The sequence below is a fragment of the Lutra lutra genome, chromosome 8 (assembly GCF_902655055.1).
Source record: "Lutra lutra chromosome 8, mLutLut1.2, whole genome shotgun sequence".
Lineage (NCBI taxonomy): Eukaryota > Metazoa > Chordata > Mammalia > Carnivora > Mustelidae > Lutra > Lutra lutra.
This window is the reverse complement of record NC_062285.1, coordinates 17986571-18010661: the sequence shown is the minus strand read 5'-3', so window position 1 is coordinate 18010661 and position 24091 is coordinate 17986571. Positions and strand designations below refer to the sequence as shown.

At 38.7% G+C, this 24091-nt stretch overlaps 1 protein-coding gene and 1 long non-coding RNA gene across 2 annotated transcripts in view; one reads left to right on the top strand and one right to left on the bottom strand.

The window, feature by feature from the left end:
* Positions 1 to 9467, bottom strand: part of DNAJC1 (DnaJ heat shock protein family (Hsp40) member C1) — a 223337-nt gene extending 213870 nt beyond the window's left edge. The window contains exon 1 of the mRNA XM_047740450.1: positions 8982 to 9467. Coding sequence (XP_047596406.1) covers positions 8982 to 9194 — 213 coding nt within the window. The 5' untranslated portion in view covers positions 9195 to 9467. The remainder of the gene's footprint in view (positions 1 to 8981) is intronic.
* Positions 9468 to 9506: 39 nt separating this feature from the next.
* LOC125106416 (uncharacterized) overlaps positions 9507 to 24091 on the top strand; it is a 31308-nt gene continuing 16723 nt past the window's right edge. Inside the window, exons 1-2 of the long non-coding RNA XR_007129319.1 lie at positions 9507 to 9662; positions 22815 to 22938. This is a non-coding gene — a long non-coding RNA (uncharacterized LOC125106416). The remainder of the gene's footprint in view (positions 9663 to 22814; positions 22939 to 24091) is intronic.

Below are 24091 nucleotides of genomic sequence, written 5' to 3'. Positions count from 1 at the left end.
GGGTGGCTCAGTTGGTTAAGCAGCTGCCGTCGGCTCAGGTCATGATCCCAGCGTCCTGGGATCGAGTCCCACATCGGGCTCCTTGCTCATCAGGGAGCCTGCTTCTCCCTCTGCCTCTGCCTGCCATTCTGTCTGCCTGTGCTTCCTCTCTCTCTCTGACAAATAAATAAATAAAATCTTTAAAAAAAAAAATACCATAAGATAGGATATGATCAACAACAAATAAAATCACAATTTCCAACCATCCTACATTATACATACATGTTAACTTCCTTAAATCAAATTTAGAAACCAGCTATTAACAAAAAACACCACTTAAAGTCAGAAAAGAATATGAATACTAATCTTTTATCTGTTAACTAGAAGTGTGATTATTGAAAATAACTAATTTGAGAAGCTTCCTGGTAATGTTTAACTTCAGTTGGTCATGGGATAGCTTCCATAATTTGAGCCATTTTGCTGTGGTATGAATAAAGTCCTCAAAAATTGACTAGAAGTAAGAAGTCTCTAGCTTCCTTAGTAGGCATGTATATGAACCTTATGATTTCTATATGATCTGTTCAGACCTTTCCAGTAAATGACAATGATCCTTCTGGTCTTAACTTGTTTTGACTACTGCTCAGTAGAGTCTCGTGTAGCTTTTTAAAATTCTTGTGCCTTCTATAACCAGGAGTTGCATGTATTCCAGAATTCGTTTACCCAAGGAAATTATTCCCTCTTAGAATTCTAGTGTTTGCTCTCAGTGGTATTTTTATATTGCTTCTTTTCCACTTTCCACTGTTTATATTATGACATACTCTTTATTTAATACTTGATCTTAGACTCTTATCTTCAACAATTACTCTTCACCTTTAACAATTCAAACTCTATTAGCTGACTGTGTAGCTGCACAGAGCTTTATGCTTACTGCCTTGCTGGCACAAAAATGGGTGTCTAATAATGAAACATTATTTTAAAAACATATTCTAACCAGAAATGTAGAATCTGGCATACTTTTTTTTTTGCAACATGCTCAATTACATATCAGATTTCAGTCGGTGGGATGACATTAATCAGAAACACTTACTAAATAAGTGAATGAATCCTAACCTTACCTTAGTATTTATAAGGACAGGAATAAGACCCAGATTCTGAACTAAATTTCTAATTAAGTCCTGATGACGCGCTTCAACAAAATTTCAGCAAATATAAGTAAAAAAACAAAATATTTAGGTCTTAAAATAGAATACTGTGATTTTACTTAAAACACAGTAATCACTTCAGCTGGGCTTCAGAAAAGAAAGGAAGACTTCAGGGAGACCCTTACCACAAAACTAAAGGCTTTAAAGATTTTTTTTTTTTATTTTTTTATTTGACAGAGAGATCACAGGCAGAGAGGCAGGCAGAGAGAGAGGAGGAAGCAGGCTCCCCGAGAGAGCAGAGAGCCCGATGCGGGGCTTGATCCCAGGACTCCGAGATCATGACCTGAGCCAAAGGCAGCGGCTTAACCCACTGAGCCACCCAGGCGCCCCAAAACTAAAGGCTTTAAAAAACAATCAGTCAGAAATGAAAAATGCAGTAACTAGGATTGGAAACAGGTTTGATGCAATGAACACAAGGCTGGAAGAATCAGAGGAAAAAATAAGTGACACAGAGGACAGAAAAATGGAAAATAATGAAGCTGAACAAAAGAGAGAAAGAAGAATTAGCTAACATGAGAACAGATTTAGGGAACTCAGTGATTCCATCAAACATAGAAACATTGGTATCACTCGAGTCCCAGAAGTAGAAGAGACAAAAGGAGGCAGAAAATTTGAGGAAATAATAGCTGAAAAATTTCCTAATCTGGAGAAGGAAACAGATTTCCAGATTCAGGAGGCACAGAGAATTCCCATCAAAATCAACAAAAGTGGGCTAACACCAAGACATATTGTAATTATTTGAATTTGTATTATTTGATTTGAAAAATACAGTGATAAAGAAAAAAAATCTTAAAAGGAGCAAAACAAAATAAGTCCTTAACTTATAAGGGAAGACACATAAGGCAAATCTGCAGATTTCTCAACAGAAACTTGGCCAGCCAGAAGGGAGCAGCATGATATACTCAAAGTGCTGAAGAAAAAATCTGCAGCCAAGAATAGTCTATCCAGCAAGGCTATCATTCAAAATTGAAGGAGAGATAAATATTTTCCTAGACAAACAAAAGCTAAAGGAGTTTGTGACCACTAAACCAGCCCTGCAAAGAATATTAAAGGGGACTCTTAGAGTATGTGGGAAAGACCAAAACAGACAAAGGATCAGAGAAAATCTCCAGAAACAAAGACAAAACAAGTAATAAAATAGCACTAAATACATATCTACCAATAATTACTCTGAATGTAAATGGACTAAATGCTTCAATCAAAAGACAAAGGGTGTCAGAATGGATTAAAAAACAAGACCCATCTATATACCGCCTATGAGAGACTCATTTTAGACCTAAAGACATCTGCAGACTGAAGGTGAGGGGATGGAGAAATATTTGTCATGCAAATAGGTGTTAAAAGAAAGCCAGAGTAGCAATACTTGTATCAGACAAACCAGACTTCAAAAAAAAGATTGTAACAACTGATGAAGAAGGGCACAGTATCATAATAAAAGGGACGATCCAACAAGAAGATCTAATAATTGTAAATATTTATGCACCCAACATGGAAGCACCCAAATATATAAAATAATAAACATAAAGGAACTAAGAGATAATAATACAATTATAGTAGGGGACTTTAACACACCACTTACATCATCTGAACAGAAAATGAACAAGGAAACAACCGCTTTGAACGACACACTGAGGAATGCCTGGGTGCCTCAGTTGGCTAAGCATCTGCCTTCAGCTCAAGTCCTGCATCAGTCTCCTTACTCAGCAGGGAGCCTGCTTCTCCCTCTGCTTGTGCTCGTGTGCCCTCTGACAAATAAATAAATAAAATCTTAAAAAAATTAATGATACACAGGACCAGATGGACTTAACAGATATATTCAGAACATTCCATCCTAAAACAGCAAAACACACATTCTTTTCAAGTGCACATGGGGTACTCTGCAAAACAGATCACATTTTAGGTCACAAATCAGGCCTCAACAAGTACAAAAAAGACTGAGATCATACCATGCACATTTTATGACCACAACACTGTGAAAAATGAAGTCAACCACAAGAAAAAATTTGGAAAGACCACAAATACAGGACATTAAACATCCTACTACTAAATGAATGGGTCAACAAGGAAATCAAAGAAGAAATACAAAAAATACATGGAGACAAGTGAAAATGAAAATACAGTGGTCCAAAACCTTTGGGATGCAGCAAAAGCAGTCCTAACAGGCAAGTACATAACAATACAGGCCTACCTCAAAAAGCAAGAAAAATCTCAACTTAAACAACATAACTTTACACCTAAAGAAGCTAGAGAAAGAAGAACAAAGGAAGGCTAAAGTCAGTAGATGGAAGGAAATAATAAAGATTAGCACAGAAATAAAGGACATAAAACTAAAAAACAAACAAAACAACAACCAAAAAACCCCACAAAAACAAAAAAGAACCCTAAAAGAACAGATGAAAACAGGAGCTGGTTATTTGAAAAAAATTAATTGACAACACCCTGGTCAGACTTATCAAAAAGAAAAGAAAAGGACCCAAATAAATAAAATCACAAATGAAGAAAAAGAGTAACAACACCACAGAAACATAATTATAAGAGAATACTATAAAAACTGATATGTCAACAAATTGGACAATATGGAAGAAATGGATAAATTCCTAGAAACATGTAAATTCTCAAAACTGAATCAGGAAGAAATAGAAAACTTGAACAGATCAATAACCAGCAAAGAAATTGAATCAGTAATCAAAAATCACACAACAAACAAAAATCCAGGGCCAGATCGCTTCACAGGCAAATTTTACCAAACACTTAAAGAAGAGTTAATACCTATTCTTCTCAAACTATTCCAAAACATAGCAAAGAAAACTTCCAAATTCATTTTATAAGGCCAGCATTACCTTGATATCAAAATCAGGTAAAGACTCCATCAAAAAAAGAAAACGGACCAATATCCCTAATGAACCTGAATGCAAAAATTCTCAATAAAATACTAGCAAACTGAATCCAACAGAACATTAAAAAATAATTCACCACAATCAAGTGGGATTTATTCCTGGGCTGCAAGGGTAGTTCAGTATTCTCAAATCAATCAACATGATACACCACATTCATAAAAGAAAGGACAAGAATCATATGATCCTTTCAGTAGATGCAGAAAAGGCATCTGATAAGGTACAACATCCATTCATGATAAAAATCCTCAACAAAGTAAGATAAGAGTGAACATACCTCAAGATAATAAAGCCCATATACAAAAGTGCCATAGCTAATATCATCCTCAATGGGGAGAGTTTTTCCTCAATGGTCAGGAACAAGACAAGGATGTCCACTTTCACTACTATTATTTAACATAGTATTGGAAGTTCTAGCCACAGCAAACACACAGCAAAAAGAAAGGAAAAGGCATCTAAATTGGCAAGAAAGAAGTAGAAATTTCATTATTTGCAGATGACATGACTCTATGTAGAAAACCCAAAAGACTCCACCCAAAAATTGCTAGAACTGATACATGAACTTAATAAGGATACAAAATCAACATACAGAAGTCAGTTACATGTCTATACATCAATAATGAAGCAGCAGAAAGAAAACCAAGGAATCAATCTCATTTACAACTGCACCAAAAACCACAAGATACCTAGAACTCAACCCATCCAAAGAGGTGAAAGACCTATACTCTGAAAACTGTAAAACACTGATTAAAGAAAGTGAAGATGACACAAAGAAATAGAAAGACATCCCATGCTCATGGATTGGAAGAATAAATATTGTTAAAATATCTGTATCACCCAAAGCAATCTACACACTTAATGTAATTCGTATCAAAATAACAGCATTTTTCACAAAGCTAGAACAAACAATCCTAAAATTTGTATAGAACCACAAAAAACCCTAAATAGCCAAAGCAAACTTGAAAAAGAAAAGCAAAGCTGGAGGCATCACAATTCTGGACTTTCAAGTTATATTACAAAGGTGTAGTAATCAAGACTGGCACAAAAACAGACACAGAGATCAATGGAACAGAATAAAAAACCAAGAATGAACCCACGACCATACGGACAAATCTTTTTTTTTTTTTTTAAAGATTTTATTTATTTATTTGACAGAGAGATCACAAGCAGGCAGAGAGGCAGGCAGAGAGAGAGGAGGAAGCAGGCTCCCTGCTGAGCAGAGAGCCCGATGCGGGGCTCGATCCCAGGACTCCGAGATCATGACCTGAGCCGAAGGCAGCGGCTTAACCCACTGAGCCACCCAGGCGCCCCATACGGACAAATCTTCAACAAGGAAAGAATATCCACTACTTTCTTGACTTGAAAGAGACCGTCTTTTTCTTGGTTTGCCTCCTACTTCACTGGCTGTTCTTTCTCCATGGCCTTTGCTGGTTCTCCCACATCTCCCTGACTCTTAAAGTTTGGAATGCCCATGGCTTACCTCCCAGACCTCTGTTTTTCTTACTTTCACCCTCCCTGGTAAACTTACTCAGTTTTTCGGCTTCAAATTGCCTTTTAAGTGCCAATGACTCTCAAATTTATAGCTATAGCTCAAATCTTTCTCCTTATAACTCCAGACTTATATAACCGACTGTCTATATTCCAGATCCATTTGAATGTTTAACATTTAATTTAGCATGACCGAAACCAAATTTCTGATTTCCCCCCAACCAGAAGTGCTTCTATTATCAGGCTTCTCCATCTCAGTAGTAACAATGGCAATTAGACAAGTATTTATATAATTATTGAGGCCAAAAGCTTTAGATTATCCTCAACTTTTTCCCCTTCATATCCCACATTCAAACAATCAGTAAAATTCTGTCAGCTCTTTGTTCCAACTAAATCTACAATTTGACCAGATCTGCTCTACATTCTACATCACAATTATCCCACTAAGTAACTAATGACATACAGACACTCCTCAAACAATAATTATTCTGAAATTTAAGTCAAATCACGTACCTCTTCAGTTCAACCCCCAACATGGATCCCCAACTTACTTATACATAATAGCCGAGGTCCATGACTCTGATCTCATGTTACTGTCCCCCTGGTTCACCCTGCTTCAACTGTACTGGGTTCCTTACTGTTTCTCCAATATCATGCAAGCTCTTACCTCAAGGGCTTAGCATACACCATTTGCCTTTCTTGAATGCTCTTCCCAACTTGTCAACATGACTCAACCTTTACTTCCTTCAGAGGCCTTTTCTGAACACCTGACTTATATTTACTTGTTTGGTTGTTTCCAATTATTTCCCCCTACTAAAACGTGAGTTTCATGAGGCTAGGGGGTTTTATGTACCAGTCAATTTTCAGTGCTTAAAATTTAGTAGGCACCAAATAAATTTCTGTTGCATTAACAACAAAACTGATGAGTGTACAGAGCCAGGTAACAACTCTGAGTAACGTATCTACTTTGTCCTGGTGCCTCATGTCTGGATAGTCACCAAAAGATTGATTGGCTCTGGCCTGAAAATTACACATTAAGAACCAAAAAGAGGGGCACCTGGGTGGCTCAGTGGGTTGAGCCTCTGCCTTCAGCTCAGGTCATGATCTCAGGGTCCTGGGATCGAGTCCCACATCGGGCTCTCTGCTCTGCAGGGAGCCTGCTTCCTCCTCTCTCTCTCTGCTTGCCTCTCTGCCCACTTGTGATCTCTCTCTGTCAAATAAATAAAATCTTAAAAAAAAAAAAAAAAAGAACCAAAAAGAGGCTGCATTTGTCTCTACCAAATTTCTGGTCCACTAAAAGTCTTTCAAGAAAGTTACTATTCAATGTAATGTAAACAACTTGCTCCAATCAGTGTCTCTGCTTGGGCAGGATAAAATTTCTTCTGGCATTCCTTCCAATTTCAACACTGCTAGGTAGAGAAACAGAGATTAAAACAATTTCCTGGATCCTTCTTTTCGAATTCTATTTTGACATGGAATCTTCTTGATCATCTATGCTTCTTTATTTTCCCATCCTTGTCCATACAGGGAAGTGCTCTGGTTATTCACACTGCCTAATTAACTCTGAAATGAAACTAGATGAAACTGTAAGTGAAAATTTTATGAGGGTTCACATGCAAGCTAGATTATATAATCTAAATTTTAAACTACTGCTACTAAATTTCTGTATTCTTTTAAAAGGCCTAATTTTCCATGAGTAACTGGAAACCACCTTCAAGATCTCTGGACAAGTTATGTATAAGACTCTCTCTAGGGGTCCCTGGATGGTTCAGTAGATTAACTGTCCTGCCTTTGCTCAGGTCATGATTGGGGGGGGGCAGAGTGGAGGAGGGTCCTACTCAGCAGGGAGTCTGCTTCTCCCTCTCCATCTCCCTGTGTTCTCTCTCTCAAATAAATAAAATCTTTAAACAGACTCTAGCTAGAGTAATCATGATAAATTCTAAAAAGGATTCTTGATATTAAAGATACTCACAAAAGTCTTCAGAGTTATATTTTCACTAATGATTTTTACACATATTGTAGTATCATTCACTCTGAAAATGAGGTTTATTTTGTCTCCATGAGAAGCAAGTGGCACCAGGTGAAATGGCACCAGGTGAAGATAATGAACCTAGACATATCACACAATTGTTTGCAGGTGAGACTCTTAAGTGGCGAAATGCTTATACTTTATAACTCTTACAAAAATGAAATTCTTAAAATCATTGTGCCGGGGTAAATGCAATTTTATATTCCATTATTTTTCATTAAATGTAAATTTCCATTTAGTGTCAAACTCAATAGTTCATACAAATTTATGATAGTTTATAGGGGGAAAATGTACATTTCATATCTAGTCATGAATGACATCATATTCATACCTTGTCTAGGATGACAATTGTTGGTAAACCTTAAATTTTTTTTTTTTACCCACATAACCATTCAAAGCATTTTTTGAAGGACTCAATCTGATTGTGTGAAATTCTAAATCTTTCACCCCACAATCCTTAAATCAGTGAAATGCCATCTTCTTCTTGGCAGTAGGTTTCAGATAGAGACTGGATATCTACCCTCACTTACCACTCCCAAGGTAGGAGTAAAGCGCAACAAACGAACTTTACAAGTTAGCCTCAAGCTAAAAAAGGAAAGAAAAGAAATGAAAGGAAAGGAAAACAAAAAGAAAACGATTTTGTGCTACTGGTTGGGCTTCTCTTCCTGTAGCAGCACCCCAAGTGCCTCCGATGCCCAGAAAACTTAAGAGCCTCTTTTACTCTAATTCTAGGACCAACTCGGTGGAGGCTTCAGGATCCTCCAGATTTCAAAACTGTGATACGAACCCCTATCCAACAGGCTAAAAAGTCCATAGTACAGGGCAAGAAAAACTTCTGCAACACAGACGCCGACCAAAACGCATTCCCTATCTTCCGGGAAAGGAAGAGGCAAGAAAGCAACTAAAATAAGTGTAACCGGGTAGGTGAAAATTTAGGGAAGCCATGACTATTCTTTCCACATTCAGGGGGCAGGAAAAGGAAGGTGTAAAAGGTCTACCCATACTCCTCCTCCTTCTTTCTCCAACACAGCTGGGTGGAAGGATCTTCCTCAGAATGGCAGAGGTAAGAGAAGGTATCACCACCCCAGGCTGGTGGCACCGTCCAACCTGTCACTGAGATCGGAACTTGAGAAGAGGAGCACCGCGACGAGGAACGAGGGGAGGGGGGCAAATTCTGCGGCTGGGGTTACGAGGAGACCCTGATGAGCCCAGGTGAGGAAGGCAGCCAGAGCCCAGGAAGACCAGGTGCTGGCCGCGGCGCCTGGCTCCCTCGGAGGAAACAGGGTCAAAGCCCGCCCCACCCCCTCCTTTCTGCCCGGACCCGCAGGTTTCTACCCCGGAGTAGCCCAAGTAGGCGCAGCCCTCGGGCAGGCCGGCGGCCCCGCTTACCTGCTGCACCCCGAGGAACTGGTAGAAGTTGAGCTGCACCTCCTCCACCAAGTCAAATAACTCCAGGTCTCCGCTCTCCCAGCCGTGTGCCGGCCCTACGGCCGCCAGTAGCAGCAGCAACAACAGCAGTGGCCGCGGTAGCGGCGGGAACGGGACTGGCCGACGCCACCGACGCCGAGGAAGCCGGGCCAGCCGGGAGCAGGTAGCCGTCATCGCGCTGGGCTCGGAAAGGTCACCGGCCACGCTGTGCCTTCGGCCGAGACCGGGAACGTGGCGGGCAGCGCGGGCTGTGGGGACAGTGCCTGTCAGTCAGAAGCACTGGCAGCCGCACGGAAGTAGCCCTCCCAGGGTCCCCGTCCCCCCGCCCCCAGCGGCTGGGCTAGGGTGGCAGAAGCGGGCGAACGAAGCCGAGGGTAGACGGGCGGAGCGGCAACCGGGTCTACCTTCCGCAGACCCTCACCCCCAGGCCTAAAAACAGCTGTAAAGCCAGAGCCGGGAGCTGAGGTTGCAGAGGGGGAGAGGCTTCCCCTCGCCTCAGCCTATCCCAGGCCTCTCTTCCGGTGACATCACGTCTCCTAGCAACCGCGGGACGGTGGGCAGGGCCGGAAGTAGGGAAGCCGGGTGCCCCAGATCCCGGCCTCGGAAAAATGCGTTTTTGTCGCTGGCACCCACTGAGGAGCTGTACGTTTATTTACACAGATTAAGGCACGTGGAATCATGCGTGTACCGAAAACATCCCAAGTATAAATTTCCCTAGAAACGTCTACCTTCTTACTCTCCTCCCCCCATAGTGAAAACAAGGGCATATCTTAACACTGATTTGATTATGGCCTGTTACAAACATTATATTATACTGTCAGCACATAAAGATATAGGAAGAATTGAACCCACGCCTGAAAGGGGGCATAACTGGTGAGTGATCTAGAGTGTCCTTTATGGCAGAGGTGAAGCGGAAATGGAATTCGGACCAACACAGAAAGTATACTTCTAAATAAGTTTCATAGGCATAATACCATAAATAGGCAGCTTGGTAGAATGCATAATGGTGACGCAATCACGGTCTTAAGGAAGTGCAGTTTACCCACCTTAGCCCACTTCCAATTGTGTTTCCTTTCCCGATGAGATGTTTTTATTTTTTATTTATTTATTTGACAGAGAGAAATCACAAGTAGGCAGAAGTAGGCAGAGAGGCAGGCAGATAGAGAGGGAGAAGCCCTGCTCAGAGAGAGCCTGATGTGGGGCTCGATCCCAGGATCCTGGGATCATGACCTGAGCCGAAGGCAGAGGCTTAACCCACTGAGCCACCCAGGTGCCCCCAATGAGATGTTTTTAAAAAACATTTAGGCTTAAAACTTTCCTCCTTCCCACCAGTGTCTTACCTCCTAGTTCTACAGTGCTTCTGTTCCGTATGTTTTAATTTTTTCCTCTACCACTATTGCTTTCTCTTGCATAAATTGTATTTTCTTCTTAGGCGTCTTACACTTCTCCTCCCCGACTCCCTACTCTTTTTGAGGAAGTAGAACGGAACATATGCTTGTATAACTCAGGATGCTGGCCCAGTTTTTAAAATTTTACATTAAAATTTTCCCATCTTGGGAAGTTAAGCTTAATAGGAGTTAAGTTAAGCTCAATGGGAGAATGATAAAACTATTTTCACTCTTATAGTAAGTGTATATTATATTTCCTAAAGGTTAGAAAAATAGTACCTAGGAAGAATCTTAAGAAATCCTTTTATTATAGAACTTAAAAAATATTTTTAAATAGTCCTAAATGAATGCAAGAATATCTTGCTTTACAGTGTATATTCTTGAATTCATCACATTTTAATTTGATCCTGAGGCTTACCTTTCAAAGATAACAAGAACAGGGGTGTCTTCATCTTCTAGGGCTGCTACAAAAAATACTATAGAACTGGGTAGCTTAAACAACAGACATTTATTTCCCACAGTTCTGGAGGCTGGGAAGTCTGAAATCTGGGTGCCAGCGTGGTAGGGTTCTGGTGAGACCCCTCTTCCTGTACCCTTACAAGGCAGGACTGGGGCAAGTGAGGAGGAGAGCGAGAGAGAGAAAGGGAGGGCGAGGGAGAAAGAGAGAGTGAGAGAGGTCTATGGAGATCTGTGTTTCCTTTTATAAGGGCACGAATCCCACAATGGGAGCTCCACCATGATGACCTTGTCTAAACCTAATTAACTTTGATAGTGTGTGGCTAAGCTGGTGTGTGTGTGTGTGTGTATATGTGTGTGTGTGTGACTAAGATATCTTATAAGAATACGCCATTGGCAATGAGGAAAGCAGAAAGATCTAGGTTGTTGGATGGGTCTTCCACATAAAGATTATGTGATGATCTTGTTATACATGAATTTGAACATCATAATGACCCTTACTTTCTGCGAGTGATTGTGAAAGAGCACTGCTAATTTCATGGACCAGTAGAACTCAAAGAGGTTTTTTTTTTTTTTAATATTTTATTTATTTATTTGACAGAGAGAGAGATCACAAATAGACAGAGGCAGACAGAGAGGAAGGGAAGCAGGCTCCCCGCCAAGCAGAGAACCCAACGTGGGGCTCGATCCCGGGATGCCGGGATCGTGACCTGAGCCGAAAGCAGAGGCTTTAACCCACTGAGCCACCAGGTGCCCCCTCAAAGAGGTTTAAAGAAGACATCTGGTGATGCCTAAGTGGCTCAGTTGGTTAAGTGTCTGCCTTCCGCTCAGGTCATGATCCCAGGATCCTGGGATCAAGCCCCACATGGGTCTCTCTGCTCAGCGGGAGCCTGCTTCTCCCTCTCTCTCTGTCTGTGCTTTGCTGTCAAATGAATAGATAAAATCTTTAAAAACAATGAAGAAGCCATCTGGTAGTCTATTCCTCACTTTGGATTAGATCAGACTTAACCATATCAGCAGAACTAAATATAATACTTATTATAGTAAAAATCCAAACCTCTCTTAAAATTGCTGTTTTGTGGTTAGGTCTATTCATCCTAAGATTTAGAAATATCTGGCTCTCATTAAATCTTGAAATTTTCTCTTTTGCTCCATTGTAACTCTTTCTCAAATATAGGACTTGAAGTTCTAATGTTCTTTAATGGAACATTATCACTCAGTAATTTTATTTATTCAAACACTATTCACAAAACGGGGGTATAGCTCAGTGGTAGAGCATTTGACTGCAAACACTATTCACAAACTTATATTGAACTGACAAAGTTTAGGAAAATACTGTTTGGGGGCAGTGCCTCTTTAGAAAGTAGTTCCTTTTTAATTTATTTATTGTATTGAATTTTAATCATTTTAAGTTCCTCATAAATACAGATTTTCTCCATGTTGTAAATAATAAATATATTTCTAAAAGTTGACACATGGTTTTCATTTCTCTGAATAATGTGCTATTAACTTGACTAATCTCATAGTGTATAAGAGCACTGTTTCTAGAGGCAGACTGATTAAATTTGAATCCTGGTTCTACCACCTGGATCTCCTATAGGGTGATCCCTCTCTTTCAGTTTCCTCATCTGTAAAATTAAGGTAATATTACTTCCAAAATTAAAGGTCCTTGTGGGAACTCAGTGAGATAATGAGTGCCCGGTATATAGTAATTGCAATTTAAACGTTACTATTATTTTATGGGACGTCTCCATCTACCTTGTATTAAAGGTTCCAAAATAAATCTTACCTATTCTTAAATGTTTAAATGTTATCTTTGGGGGTGCTCGGGTGGCTCAGTCCATTGAGTGTCCAACTCTTGGATTCAGCTCAGGTCATGATTTCTGGGATGTGAGATCAAGCCTGGTGTTGTGCTCTGCACTCTGCGCCAAGTCTGCTCGGCCCTCTCTCTCCCCCTCTGCCCCTCCCTTCACTCACGCTCTCTCTCTCAATAAATAAATAAATAAAATCTTTTAAAAAAATGTTATCTTTAAGTCATTTGTTACTAAACTTAGGCAGTGATTGCCCACTTCGCCAGAAATTTATCCAATCACTGGCTTGCTCAAGATGGTGGGAGACAAGACTATCTTTATAAAATAATGACTGATTCTCAAAGCCAGTTTAATTTTTTGTTCCAACTCTATAAATCATTCACAATTTGGGGGCTAAATCCGGCTTAAGGTTGTACAATAGATACCTAATTAAAAGCATGTGACTCTATTGAACAAAAGGAAGGGAAATATTCACATTCAATGATTTAGTCACTAAACAGTCACTGGTCATTGTCTTACCCTGAAGTAGCCTTGTATTTTCAGATAATGAGGTTTTCCGCTTTACATAGACTTCAATGTGTCACAACGCAATCCATGTTAAAATTTCTTTCTTCTCTCACCTTCTACAATTTGAAGATTATCACTGATTTTTTCCAAAGGTTTCTAGTAACTCACTTGAATTACTTTTTACAATTTGAAAACTAGTTTTTCTCCTTTTCCCTTTAGCCAACCAAGGAGGAAATAAATTCTTTCTTACTGACTCCTCAGTTCAGCAGGAGCACAGCAATCATTGTATTTTTCTCATATACAAAGGCTCCAATTAGTGTGCAAAAGAAAATTTTAACAGACCCCTTCATCATCTACTCTTTCAGGCTGAACAGCCTGGTTTTGGCATTCTGCCACTGAGTCCTAATATATTGTTTGTGATGCCAAATTGGAATACAAAGGGAAAAACAGTACAAAGTTGCTGTTCACCTCAGTCAACAGGCCACAGCTAAGGCATTAGTTTATGCATAGAAATTCCATGCCTCCTATAAATGCCTATTATTTAATTTATGAAGAGGAGGCCGAATTTTAAAATAATACTGAATTAGCAATATGTTCAACATGGAAACAAATAGAGATAGTTTAAGGAAAATTTAGCTCCCAATGATAGTCTATGGGAAATTTAAATTCTTTTACTATGCCTATGGCCCAGCTTCATCTCTCTCTCCTTCCAATACATAATTCTCTTTTATTTTTGCTCACCACAGAAAGACTCTTAGGCCAAGACCCCATAATTAGACTCGTTTAACTTTTAAAAACTTGAATAATAATAATTCACCACCAGGGGGCAAAGAACAGTTTTAGAGGCAAAGGTTATTTTTAACAGCCTAAAAAAATTACCTGTGTGAACATAGTTTTTGTTGTTGTTGTTGTTAGGATTTCAGTAGCTTCAAATTAAGAGATACAGATTCTAACCAAAATCTATAAATTTAAGAAGAATCATGTTTACTAAAGAGAAAATTGAACAAGTTGCCAATAACCAGGTGCCCATTCATTTACAATCATATTTAGGTGCTGAAGCAGAAATTTCTGCCTCCCCTTTCCCTCTCCTTTCATACACTTGCAGGAGGAAGAGAAGTAGAAATTGAACTTTTGAAATACTGATCTAACCTTGTCTAGGCTGGCCTTTAAAAACTGCGTTTAACACGCGCTTTTTTTTTTTTTTTTTTTTTTTTTTGAGAGAGAGAGTGTGTGTGAGCACAAGTGGTGGGGGAGGGGCAGAGGGAGAATCAGGCTCCCCTCTGAGCAGGGACTCCAACGTGGGGCTCAATCCCAGGACCCTGGGATCAATCTGAACGGAAGGCAGACTTTTACCCAACCGAGCCACCCCGGTGCCCCAACACATGCTATATTTTAACCAGTGGTCTCCCAAGAGTGTATTTCAGCTCTGCTTTTTTGTTAACTTTGTGTGATTAATTGTACTCAGGTCTTTAACTCCATCTAAAATCGGGTTTATTGACTCTAATTTTATACCTTGCCACTTGTTAATTTTATAACTGTGAAATGATATTAATACTTGATAAGCACATCAATTTCCAAATGATCTCTTTTGAGAAGATGGTATCACTGCACTTAGTTAAATACCAGAGTTGTGGCTACCTAATAGACAATAACAAAATTATCAAGACAGTAAATTATTGGTAAGAGGTGAAAAAGGTGGCCCAATAGTATAAATCCTGTGTTCTGAAGTTTCAGGGTATTGTATTATTTCTTACTTGCAACTTGGTAAAAATTCTGGTAATGGAAGCAAAACGGAGATTTTTGTAATCAAAGTATCTGTGGTATAGGAAAAAAACCACATTTTATTTCTCTTGGCCTGTTTTCTATGCCCTCTTCCTGCTTCTAAGTACCTGCTGAGACCACATTTCCCTGAATCAATTATAATGATGCCACTATTTCAAATTAGGCCTGGAGCAGAGTGAAGACACCACAGTGGTCTGGCAAGATCTGCTACTTTCCCTTCCTTTAACTGCTCGCCCCCGGTCTGGTCATTATCTGCACTGTCAGCCCTGCCCACCAGGACTGTCTCCAGGGGGTACAGAATTGGACCAGATACCACCTCGGGTTCACCTAAAGAACATTTTTGTCCAGGTGAAACCATATTGAAATAAATACTGAAAGCAAACTGAAGGAGAAAGAGAAGTTGCAGAAAGTCCTTATTAAGGGTCTATTTAGAGACACACTAAAGAATATTTTATGATCCAGCCCTTTTATATTAGTGATCAAGGGACATTTGGAGATAAAGTATTCTTTTTTACTGTTGTCAATTTGCTTTTTTATTTTTAACTTATTTTAGTGTGAATTGGCAAAATCAGCTCCTTCTTTCTCATTTTCCTCCAGCTGGGCCCAGTGATTAATTGCTCGAAAGCTAAGGTTTTCACTCTGATACATTACAACCTGCTTTAGACACCTTGGTGCATCTCTTTGAATCCTCTCCAGCTCACACTAACCTAGGCCAAGTGACCAGTCTCACACTGGCTTCAACCAGCCTCCCATGGTTGTGTTCTGACAGCACCTGGCTTTGGGCCAGATTTTCTGATCTTTTTTTGTAACAGCAAGTGAATTTGTCCATAGTATGCTATCTAGCACTTCCTAAAAATATTTTAAAACACATACAGAATCTCTTAAAGGCAAAAGCAATAATTTAACCACTGAGAATGGAGCTCAGACTACAAAAGAAGCATGGAAATGGGTATTTGGAAATTTTCCCATCATTAGATGAATATGATTTTTTTCTTTTGCCAAAAATTATTTGTATCACTAATTCAAATTATCTTATCTAAATTCTTAATAACTCATTTTAAATTTTCCAAGTGAAAATTTTCAGGGGACTTAAAATCTATTTGTGGAAAATATACAAAACCTTCGCTTTTTGATTTGTTTGCAAGAACATTATTTTGACATCAGCAAGGATAGAAAGTTGCTAATCTAAATTTTAGCAAAACTCTTGGCATCATTGCTGAATGGTATTGCAAAACAAGTTATGACTGAGTAGGAGAACCAACAATACACTTCATTGGGATCTATGTCTCTTGTGAGGAATATGCTCACCTATGATATCCATTAAAATTAAGCATCTACATAAATGGAAATCACATTAGACCTTCATCTTATGCTACAGAAAATTCAAAAATTTTCAAGCTTTTTCCTGTAAGTTCTAAGCCATGTTTTCAACATGGAGAGCAATAGTATTTCCAGGAAGACTGAGATATGCAAATACTACAATAATTTTATACACTTACTATAAAAGACTTTGAAGCCCAACCAATGCTTTCATTTAGTACAGGATTGCATTTCACAGAAACATCACTGTTTCATTTATATTCAAAGCAATGCGTGTTGGCATTTTAGTCAATGTTACCCTTCATTAGCTTTTTCATTACATATATTTTCCATGTAGGGTCATAGCTGTGGCTAAGGCTTGTTTCATCATGATGTCTCAAGCTGTATACCTTTGGCAAAAAACAATATTTTAAGCACATGAGAATATTCTCATTTCCAGAAAGAATAATGCTTGTACATAATTTTTTTAAAAAAATTAAAGCCTTCACAGTAGAGGTGTCTGATTTATCAAGTAAAAATATGAGATACCTAATTAAATTTGAATGTCAGATAAACAACAAATATTGCATGGGACATACTTAAACTAAAAAATTACCTATTGTTTATCTGGCATTCGGCTGTAATTGGGTATATTATCTGGCAACCCTGGTCCGTATTTATTTTTCTACTCTTTATGGAGATATTGGTTGAAATATACTCAGATGGTCTTCTAGGAAGTAGTGATGTCTTCATTACTTTCTTGTTGGCTATTTTAAATTGTCAGCTGTTTTAAAATCAAATGGGAAAACAGCTGAAAAAAACGCACAAAATAAATAAAACATTAGTTCTCAAGAAACTGGCTATGAGGCAATGAAGAATTTTATTATGCCAAATAATTAAAAGGCCACTTTGGAGAACAGTGTGGAGATTCCTCAAGAAATTAAATATAGAGCTTCCCTATGACCCTGCAATTGCACTACTGGATATTTACCCCGAAGATACAGATGTAGTAAAAAGAAGGGCCATCTGTACCCCAATGTTTATAGCAGCAATGGCCACGGTCGCCAAACTGTGGAAAGAACCAAGATGCCCTTCAACGGACGAATGGATAAGGAAGATGTGGTCCATATACACTATGGAGTATTATGCCTCCATCAGAAAGGATGAATCCCCAACTTTTGTAGCAACATGGACAGGACTGGAAGAGATGATGCTGAGTGAACTAAGTCAAGCAGAGAGAGTCAATTATCATATGGTTTCACTTATTTGTGGAGCATAACAAATAACATGGAGGACAAGGGGAGATGGAGAGGAGAAGGGAGTTGGGGGAAATTGGAAGGGGAGGTGAATCATGAGAGACTATCGACTCTGAAAAACAATCTGAGGGGTTTGAAGTGGCGGGGGGTGGGAGGTTGGGGGAACCAGGTGGTGGGTATTAGAGAGGGCACGGATTGCATGGAGCACTGGGTGTGGTGCAAAAACAAGGAATACTGTTATGCTGAAAAAAAAAAAGGCAAATATTGACTAAGCATTTACCATATAGAAGACATTGTATTATGACATGCCACAGTCACAAGAGAAGGAAAAATAAGAAAAAGACAAGCTCTCGGCCCTTGGAGAATTTATAATTTGATAAAGAAAATAATATGGATACATGTAAAAAGATACATGTACAAAAAGATACATGTACCAAAGATGGTAAGTGCCATAGACAAGAGGAGTCAGCAAATCAGTTCCATCTATGTCTTTGGCCTCAAAGGGAGAGAAGAAGAGAAAGGGAGAGTTTCACTAAGTGCTTTATACTCACTGTCCTGTTTAAGCCTCCCTCCATGGTGCGAATGTTTGTGTCCCCACCAAATTCATATGTCAGAACCATAATGCCCATGTGACAGTGTTAAAAGATGAAGCAGTTGGGAGGTGATTAAGTCATGAGGGTGAGATCCTCATGGATCAGTTAGTGCTCTTATAAAAAAGATCCCTAGCCTCTTCCATTATGTAAGACACAGTGAGAAGGTGCCAATTATGGACAAGGAAGAGTGTCTTCACCAAAATGGGACCATGCCAGTATCTTGATCTTGAACTTCCCAGACTCCAGAACTGTGAGCCATAAATTTCTGTCATTTATAAGCCACCCAGTCTGTGGTATTTTGTTACAGCAGCCCCAATGGGTTAAGACACCTCCCACCACTTTATGGCATAGATATTATTATCATCACTAGTTCCCAGCTGAAAAGTGAGACTAAAAGGGTCTACATATCAAGCTTATGGTTACACAGCTACCAAGCAGTGTATCCACTTCCATCTCACGTGCTTTTGACCCTTTTAACTCCCAGCAGTGCCTCTAAGAAGATGGGAGAGAAGCCTGGGAGGTTTGAGTGGGATAGTGAGAATAAAAGAACTGTTTTAGATAAGAAATGCTTCATGTATTGTCCTAAACATTGTGGATACAAATACTCATTCAGTCATGTGGGATTACGGTGAGACTAATGAAAGTGTGAAATAGCAGAAACATTGTGAAATCAAAACAAATTGATATGAGTTGGGGGCTGTTTGCATGCAGAGAATGAGAGAGCAAGAGAGAAAGGAAGAATCAAAGATAACTGCCAACCCAAGATTTCACTAAAAAACACACAAAAATCTGTTAGAACTAATAAATGAATCCACCACACAAAAATCAGTTGTGTTTCTCTACAATAACAATGAACAATCTGAAGAGGAAATTTCAAAAACAAGTTCATTTTCAATAACATCAAAAAATAAAATATTTAGGAATAAGTTTAACTAAGCAGGTGAAAGATCTGTACATTGAAGCTACAAAATATTGCTAAAGGAAAATAAATAAGACATTAATAAATGGAAAGATATTTTGGCTTCATGAATTGGAAAACTTAATATTGTGAAGATGTCAATACTATCCACGAGGTTTACAGATTCAAAACGATCCGTATCAAATACCAAGGCTTTGTGTTTTTTTAAGTTTATTTAAAAAAATATTTTTAAATCCATCCTAAAATTAATATGGAGTCTCAAGGGACTCTAAATAGAAAAAAACAGTCCTGAAAAAGAACAAAGCTAGAGGTCTCATACTTCCTGATTTCAAAACTTACTACAAATCTACAGCAGCTAAAATGTGGTAGTGGCACAATGGCAAATATACAGACCAACAGAATAGAATAGAAAGTCCAAAAATGAACCTTCAAAAATATAGTCAAATGGTTTTAGACAAGGGTGCTAAAACCATTTCATGGAGAAAGACTGTCTTATCAAAAAACAGTGCTGTGGAAACTGAATGTCCATAGACAAAAGAATGAAGTTGGACCCTTACCTTACATCATATATAACATTAATTCAAGATGGATTAAAGACCTAAATGTAATACCCAAAACCATAAAACTCCTAGAAGAAAACATAGGGAGAAATCTTTCTGGCATTGAATTTGGCAATGATTTATTGGATATGGCACCAAAAGTACAGGCAAAGAAGGAAAAAGTAGATAAACTAAACTTCACCAAAATTTCAAAATCTTTTGTGCATCAAAGAATGCTATCAACAGAGTGAAAAGTCAACCCATATATTAGGAGAAAATATTTGCAAATTATATATTGGATAAGAAATTGATACCCAGAATATATATAAAGAACTCCCATAGCTCAACACCACCACCACCAACAAAACAACCTCCCTCAAATCAGCAAAATATTTGAATGGACATTTCTCCAAAGAAAATATACAAACACAAATGGCTAGAAAATATATGAAAAGGTGTTCACCATCAAAGGAAAAAAACCAAAACAGAAAATAATGTGCTTGTGAGGATGTGAGGGCATTGGAACCCTTGTGCATTGCTGGTGGGACTTTAAAATGGTTCAGCTGCTGTGGAAACCAGCGCCATGCTTCTTCAAAAATTAAAGATAGAATTACCATATGATCCAGAAATTCCACTTCTGGGTATATGCCCAACCCAACTCAAAGAACTGAAAGCAGTGATTCAAACAAATATTTGTACACCAATGTTCATTGCAGCTTTGTTCATACAATCACCAAAAGGTGGAAAAAACCCAAATGTTTATGGACAGATGAGTAGATAAACAAAATGTGCTATATACCTACAATGGAATATTATTCAGCCTTGAAAAGGAACAAAGTTCTGATACATACTATAGTATGAATAAACTTTATCCATTGGATTATATGGATTATGCTTATCCATTATGAAGACATTCTGCTAAGTGAAAAAGTCAGTCACAAAAGTACCAATAATGAATGATTCTACTTAAATGAGGGACCTAGAATAGTCAAATTCATAGACATAGAAAGTGCCACTGAAAGTGGCACTGAGGGCTGGGGAGAGAGGGACATAGTGAGTTATTGATTCATTATATAGCTGGGGAAGATAAAAAAGTTCTGGAGATGGATGGTGGTGATGACAATACAAATGTACTTAATGTCACTGTACTTAATGTATTTAATATCACTGACCACTGTATTTAAAAATGATAAATTTCATGTTATGTATTTTTTGCCACAATAAAAAAATTTTAAGAAGATAATCTATACAACCACACAGTAACCTCTCTGTTGAATGTCCACTGATTCCTCAGCATGTCCTATGTAGCATATGTGACCTTTAATTGTCTAATATACCAATCAACTGGGAGCATGAGTAGAGAAATGTGTATTGTATGTTAATAAAGTTTAATTGCTTCCTTATTTTTTGAAGAAAAAAAATAAATGAGAATAAAGGCTCCACTATTGTCTTCATAGACTATACATTTTTAATGGGACTGTTTGTTTAAAGGAAGGGAAGGAGCATATGGTAGATAAACTCAAAATGGATGAAAGACCTAAATGTGAGACAGGAATCCATCAAAATCTTAGAGAAGAACACAGACAACAACCTCTTCCACCCTGGCCACAGCAACTTCTTGCTACACATGTCTCCAAAGGCAAGGGAAACAAAAGCAAAAATGAACTATTGGGACTTCATCAAGATAAAAAAACTTTTGCACAGCAAAGGAAACAGCTGACAGCCCCAAAAGACAACCGAGAGAATGGGAGAAGATATTTGCAAATATCTTACCAGATAAAGGGCTGGTATCCAAAGTCTACAAAGAACTTATCAAACCCAACACTCAGAAAACAAAAAAACAGTCAAGAAATGGGCAGAAGACCTGAACAGACATTTCTCCGAAGAAGACATACAAATGGCCAACAGACACATGAAAAAATGCTCAACATCACTTGGCATCAGGGAAATACAAACGAAAACCACAATGAGATAACCACCTCACACTGGTCAGAACAGATAAAATTAAAAAGTCAGGAAACGACAAATGATGGTGAGGATGAGGAGAAAGGGAAACCCTCTTTCACTGTTGGTGGGAATGCAGGCTGGTACAGCCACTCTGGAAAACAGTATGGAGGTTCCTCAAGAAGTTAAAAGTAGAGTTACCCTATGACCCAGGAATTGCACTACTAGGTATTTACCCAAATACCCTGTATATCTTCGGATACAGACTCTGTGATCTGAAGGAGCACATGCACCCCAGTGTTTATAGCAGCAATGACCCCAATAGCCAAACTACAGAAAGAGCCGAGATGTCCACTGACAGATGAATTGATAAAGAAGATCTGGTATATATCCATATATGTGTGTGTGTGTGTGTGTGTGTGTACATACACACACACAATATAAACACTATACACATATACACACAAGGGAATATTATTCAACCACCAGAAAGGATGAAATCTTCCCATTTACAATGACGTAGATGGAACTGCAGGGTATTATGATAAGCAAAATAAGTCAATTAGAGAAAGACAATTATTATATGGTTTCACTCATATGTGAAATTTAAGAATCAAAACAGGATCATAGGGAAGGGAGGGAAAAATAAAATATGATGAAATCACAGGGAGAGACAAATCATAAGAAACTCCTAACTGTAGGAAACAAACTGAGGGTTGCTGGAGGGGAGGTGGAGGGGTATGGGGTAACTGGGTGATGGGCATTAAGGAGGGCACATGATGTAATGAGCCCTGGGTGTTATATGCAATGGATGATAACTGAACTCTACATCTGAAACTAAGATACACTATATGTTAACTAATTGAATTTAAGTAATGTTAAAAGAAAAAATAAAAATAAACAAATAAATAATGCAAATGTCAAAAAATAAATAAATAAAGGAAGGGAAGGAGAGAGAAGCTAAGAAAAACTGAGAAGCGACAGCAAGTGAAGTATGAGGGAACCTAAATCGTGGTTGGCTGTGTCCAATGCTGGGCAAGACAGTAAGATAAAAGCAGAGACTTGGTCCCACAGTTGGCAACATGAAGGTCTTTGGAGACCTTGACAAGAACGGTCTTGATGGATTGTTGTGGACAGAAACTGGATGGAGTGAGTTGAAGAGAGATTATGGAATGAAGACGTGGAAACTAATTATAATCACTGCTTTCAAAATGTTTTGCTTCAGAAAAGAGTAATGAGAGGGGAATTTGAAAGGTATTATGGGGTCAAATGAGACGTTTTGTTATTGTTTCCTTGATAGGACAGATTATAGACTGTTTGGATGTTGGCAGGAAAAGTCTCGAAGGGTTTGGGGAACTGTAGGAGAGTGGTCCCTGAGAACAAGAAAGGGGATGGATCCAGAGCCCATGTGGAGGAGTTGGCAGGTGAGTGGTGGGGTTAGGTGTGTGCAGGTAAGGTGACATTGGCAAAGGAAGGATGAGAAAGCTCTAGTCTGGGGAAGTAAGGTGAGAGGTTATGGGGTGTGCACAGAGAATTTGATGGGAAAGAAGGTATAAAATAGCCATTTTGGAATTGAGAAAGGAAATACACTGGGAATGTAAAACAGGGCTCTGGGCAATAATGAGTACCCTTTTAAGGCTATGGTCACAGATTTACAGTAAGAGTGTTTAGTAGAGCTGTGCATTTTTCTTTAGCAGTACTTGGCAGCTCAGGGGCAAGCAGCGAGCAGACTGGGGCTTTGCCTGAGCACATCAAAAGGAGAGGGAGGTTGAAGGTAACGTGCTTTGCAAGGTATGTGTCGGTGACTGGTAGAGAGGGAATGTTAGGGTTTGAACCAGGTTTCGTCAATGCTGATGACAAGGTCATCATTGTGATAGAGGGTGTCTGAATAGGGTTGAGGAATGATCGTTGCAGATGAGAAGCAAGGAATGAGAGGTCAAGGTACAAATATAGGCATATCTCATCTTATTGCATGTTGCTTTACAGTGCTTTACTGAAATTGCATTTTTTTCCCCAAATTAAAGGTTTGTGGCAACCTTGCATCAAGCAAGTCTATTGGCACCATTTTTCCAATAGCATTTGCTCACTTCATGTCTCTGTGGCACATTTTGATAATCCTCATACGATATCAAACTTTTTCATTATTATTATATCTGTTTTGGTGGTCTCTGATCATTAATTACAACCTGCTGAAAGCTCAGATGATGGTTAGCATTTTTTAACAATAAATTACTTTTAGATTAAGGTGTGAATATTTTTTTCAGACATAAAGCTATTGCACACTTAATAGACTACAGTATAGTGTAAACATAACTTTCATATGCTTTGGGAAACCAACAAATTCACTGGACTCATTTTACAGCCCTATTCGCTTTATTGTGGTGGTCTGGGTATGCCTATATATGGCAGTAAGGGTGTATTACTTCTACACAGAGTTTAGGAAACTCTAATCTCATTCTCTTCAGTCTTACCTTGGTCAGGAAGTGTGATTTTTCCCTTTGTGTCTCTATTTCCACACAAGATGACCTAGTGCCTCACCTTTGGATCAAGGACACAATTCAACCCTGGGAACAGCAG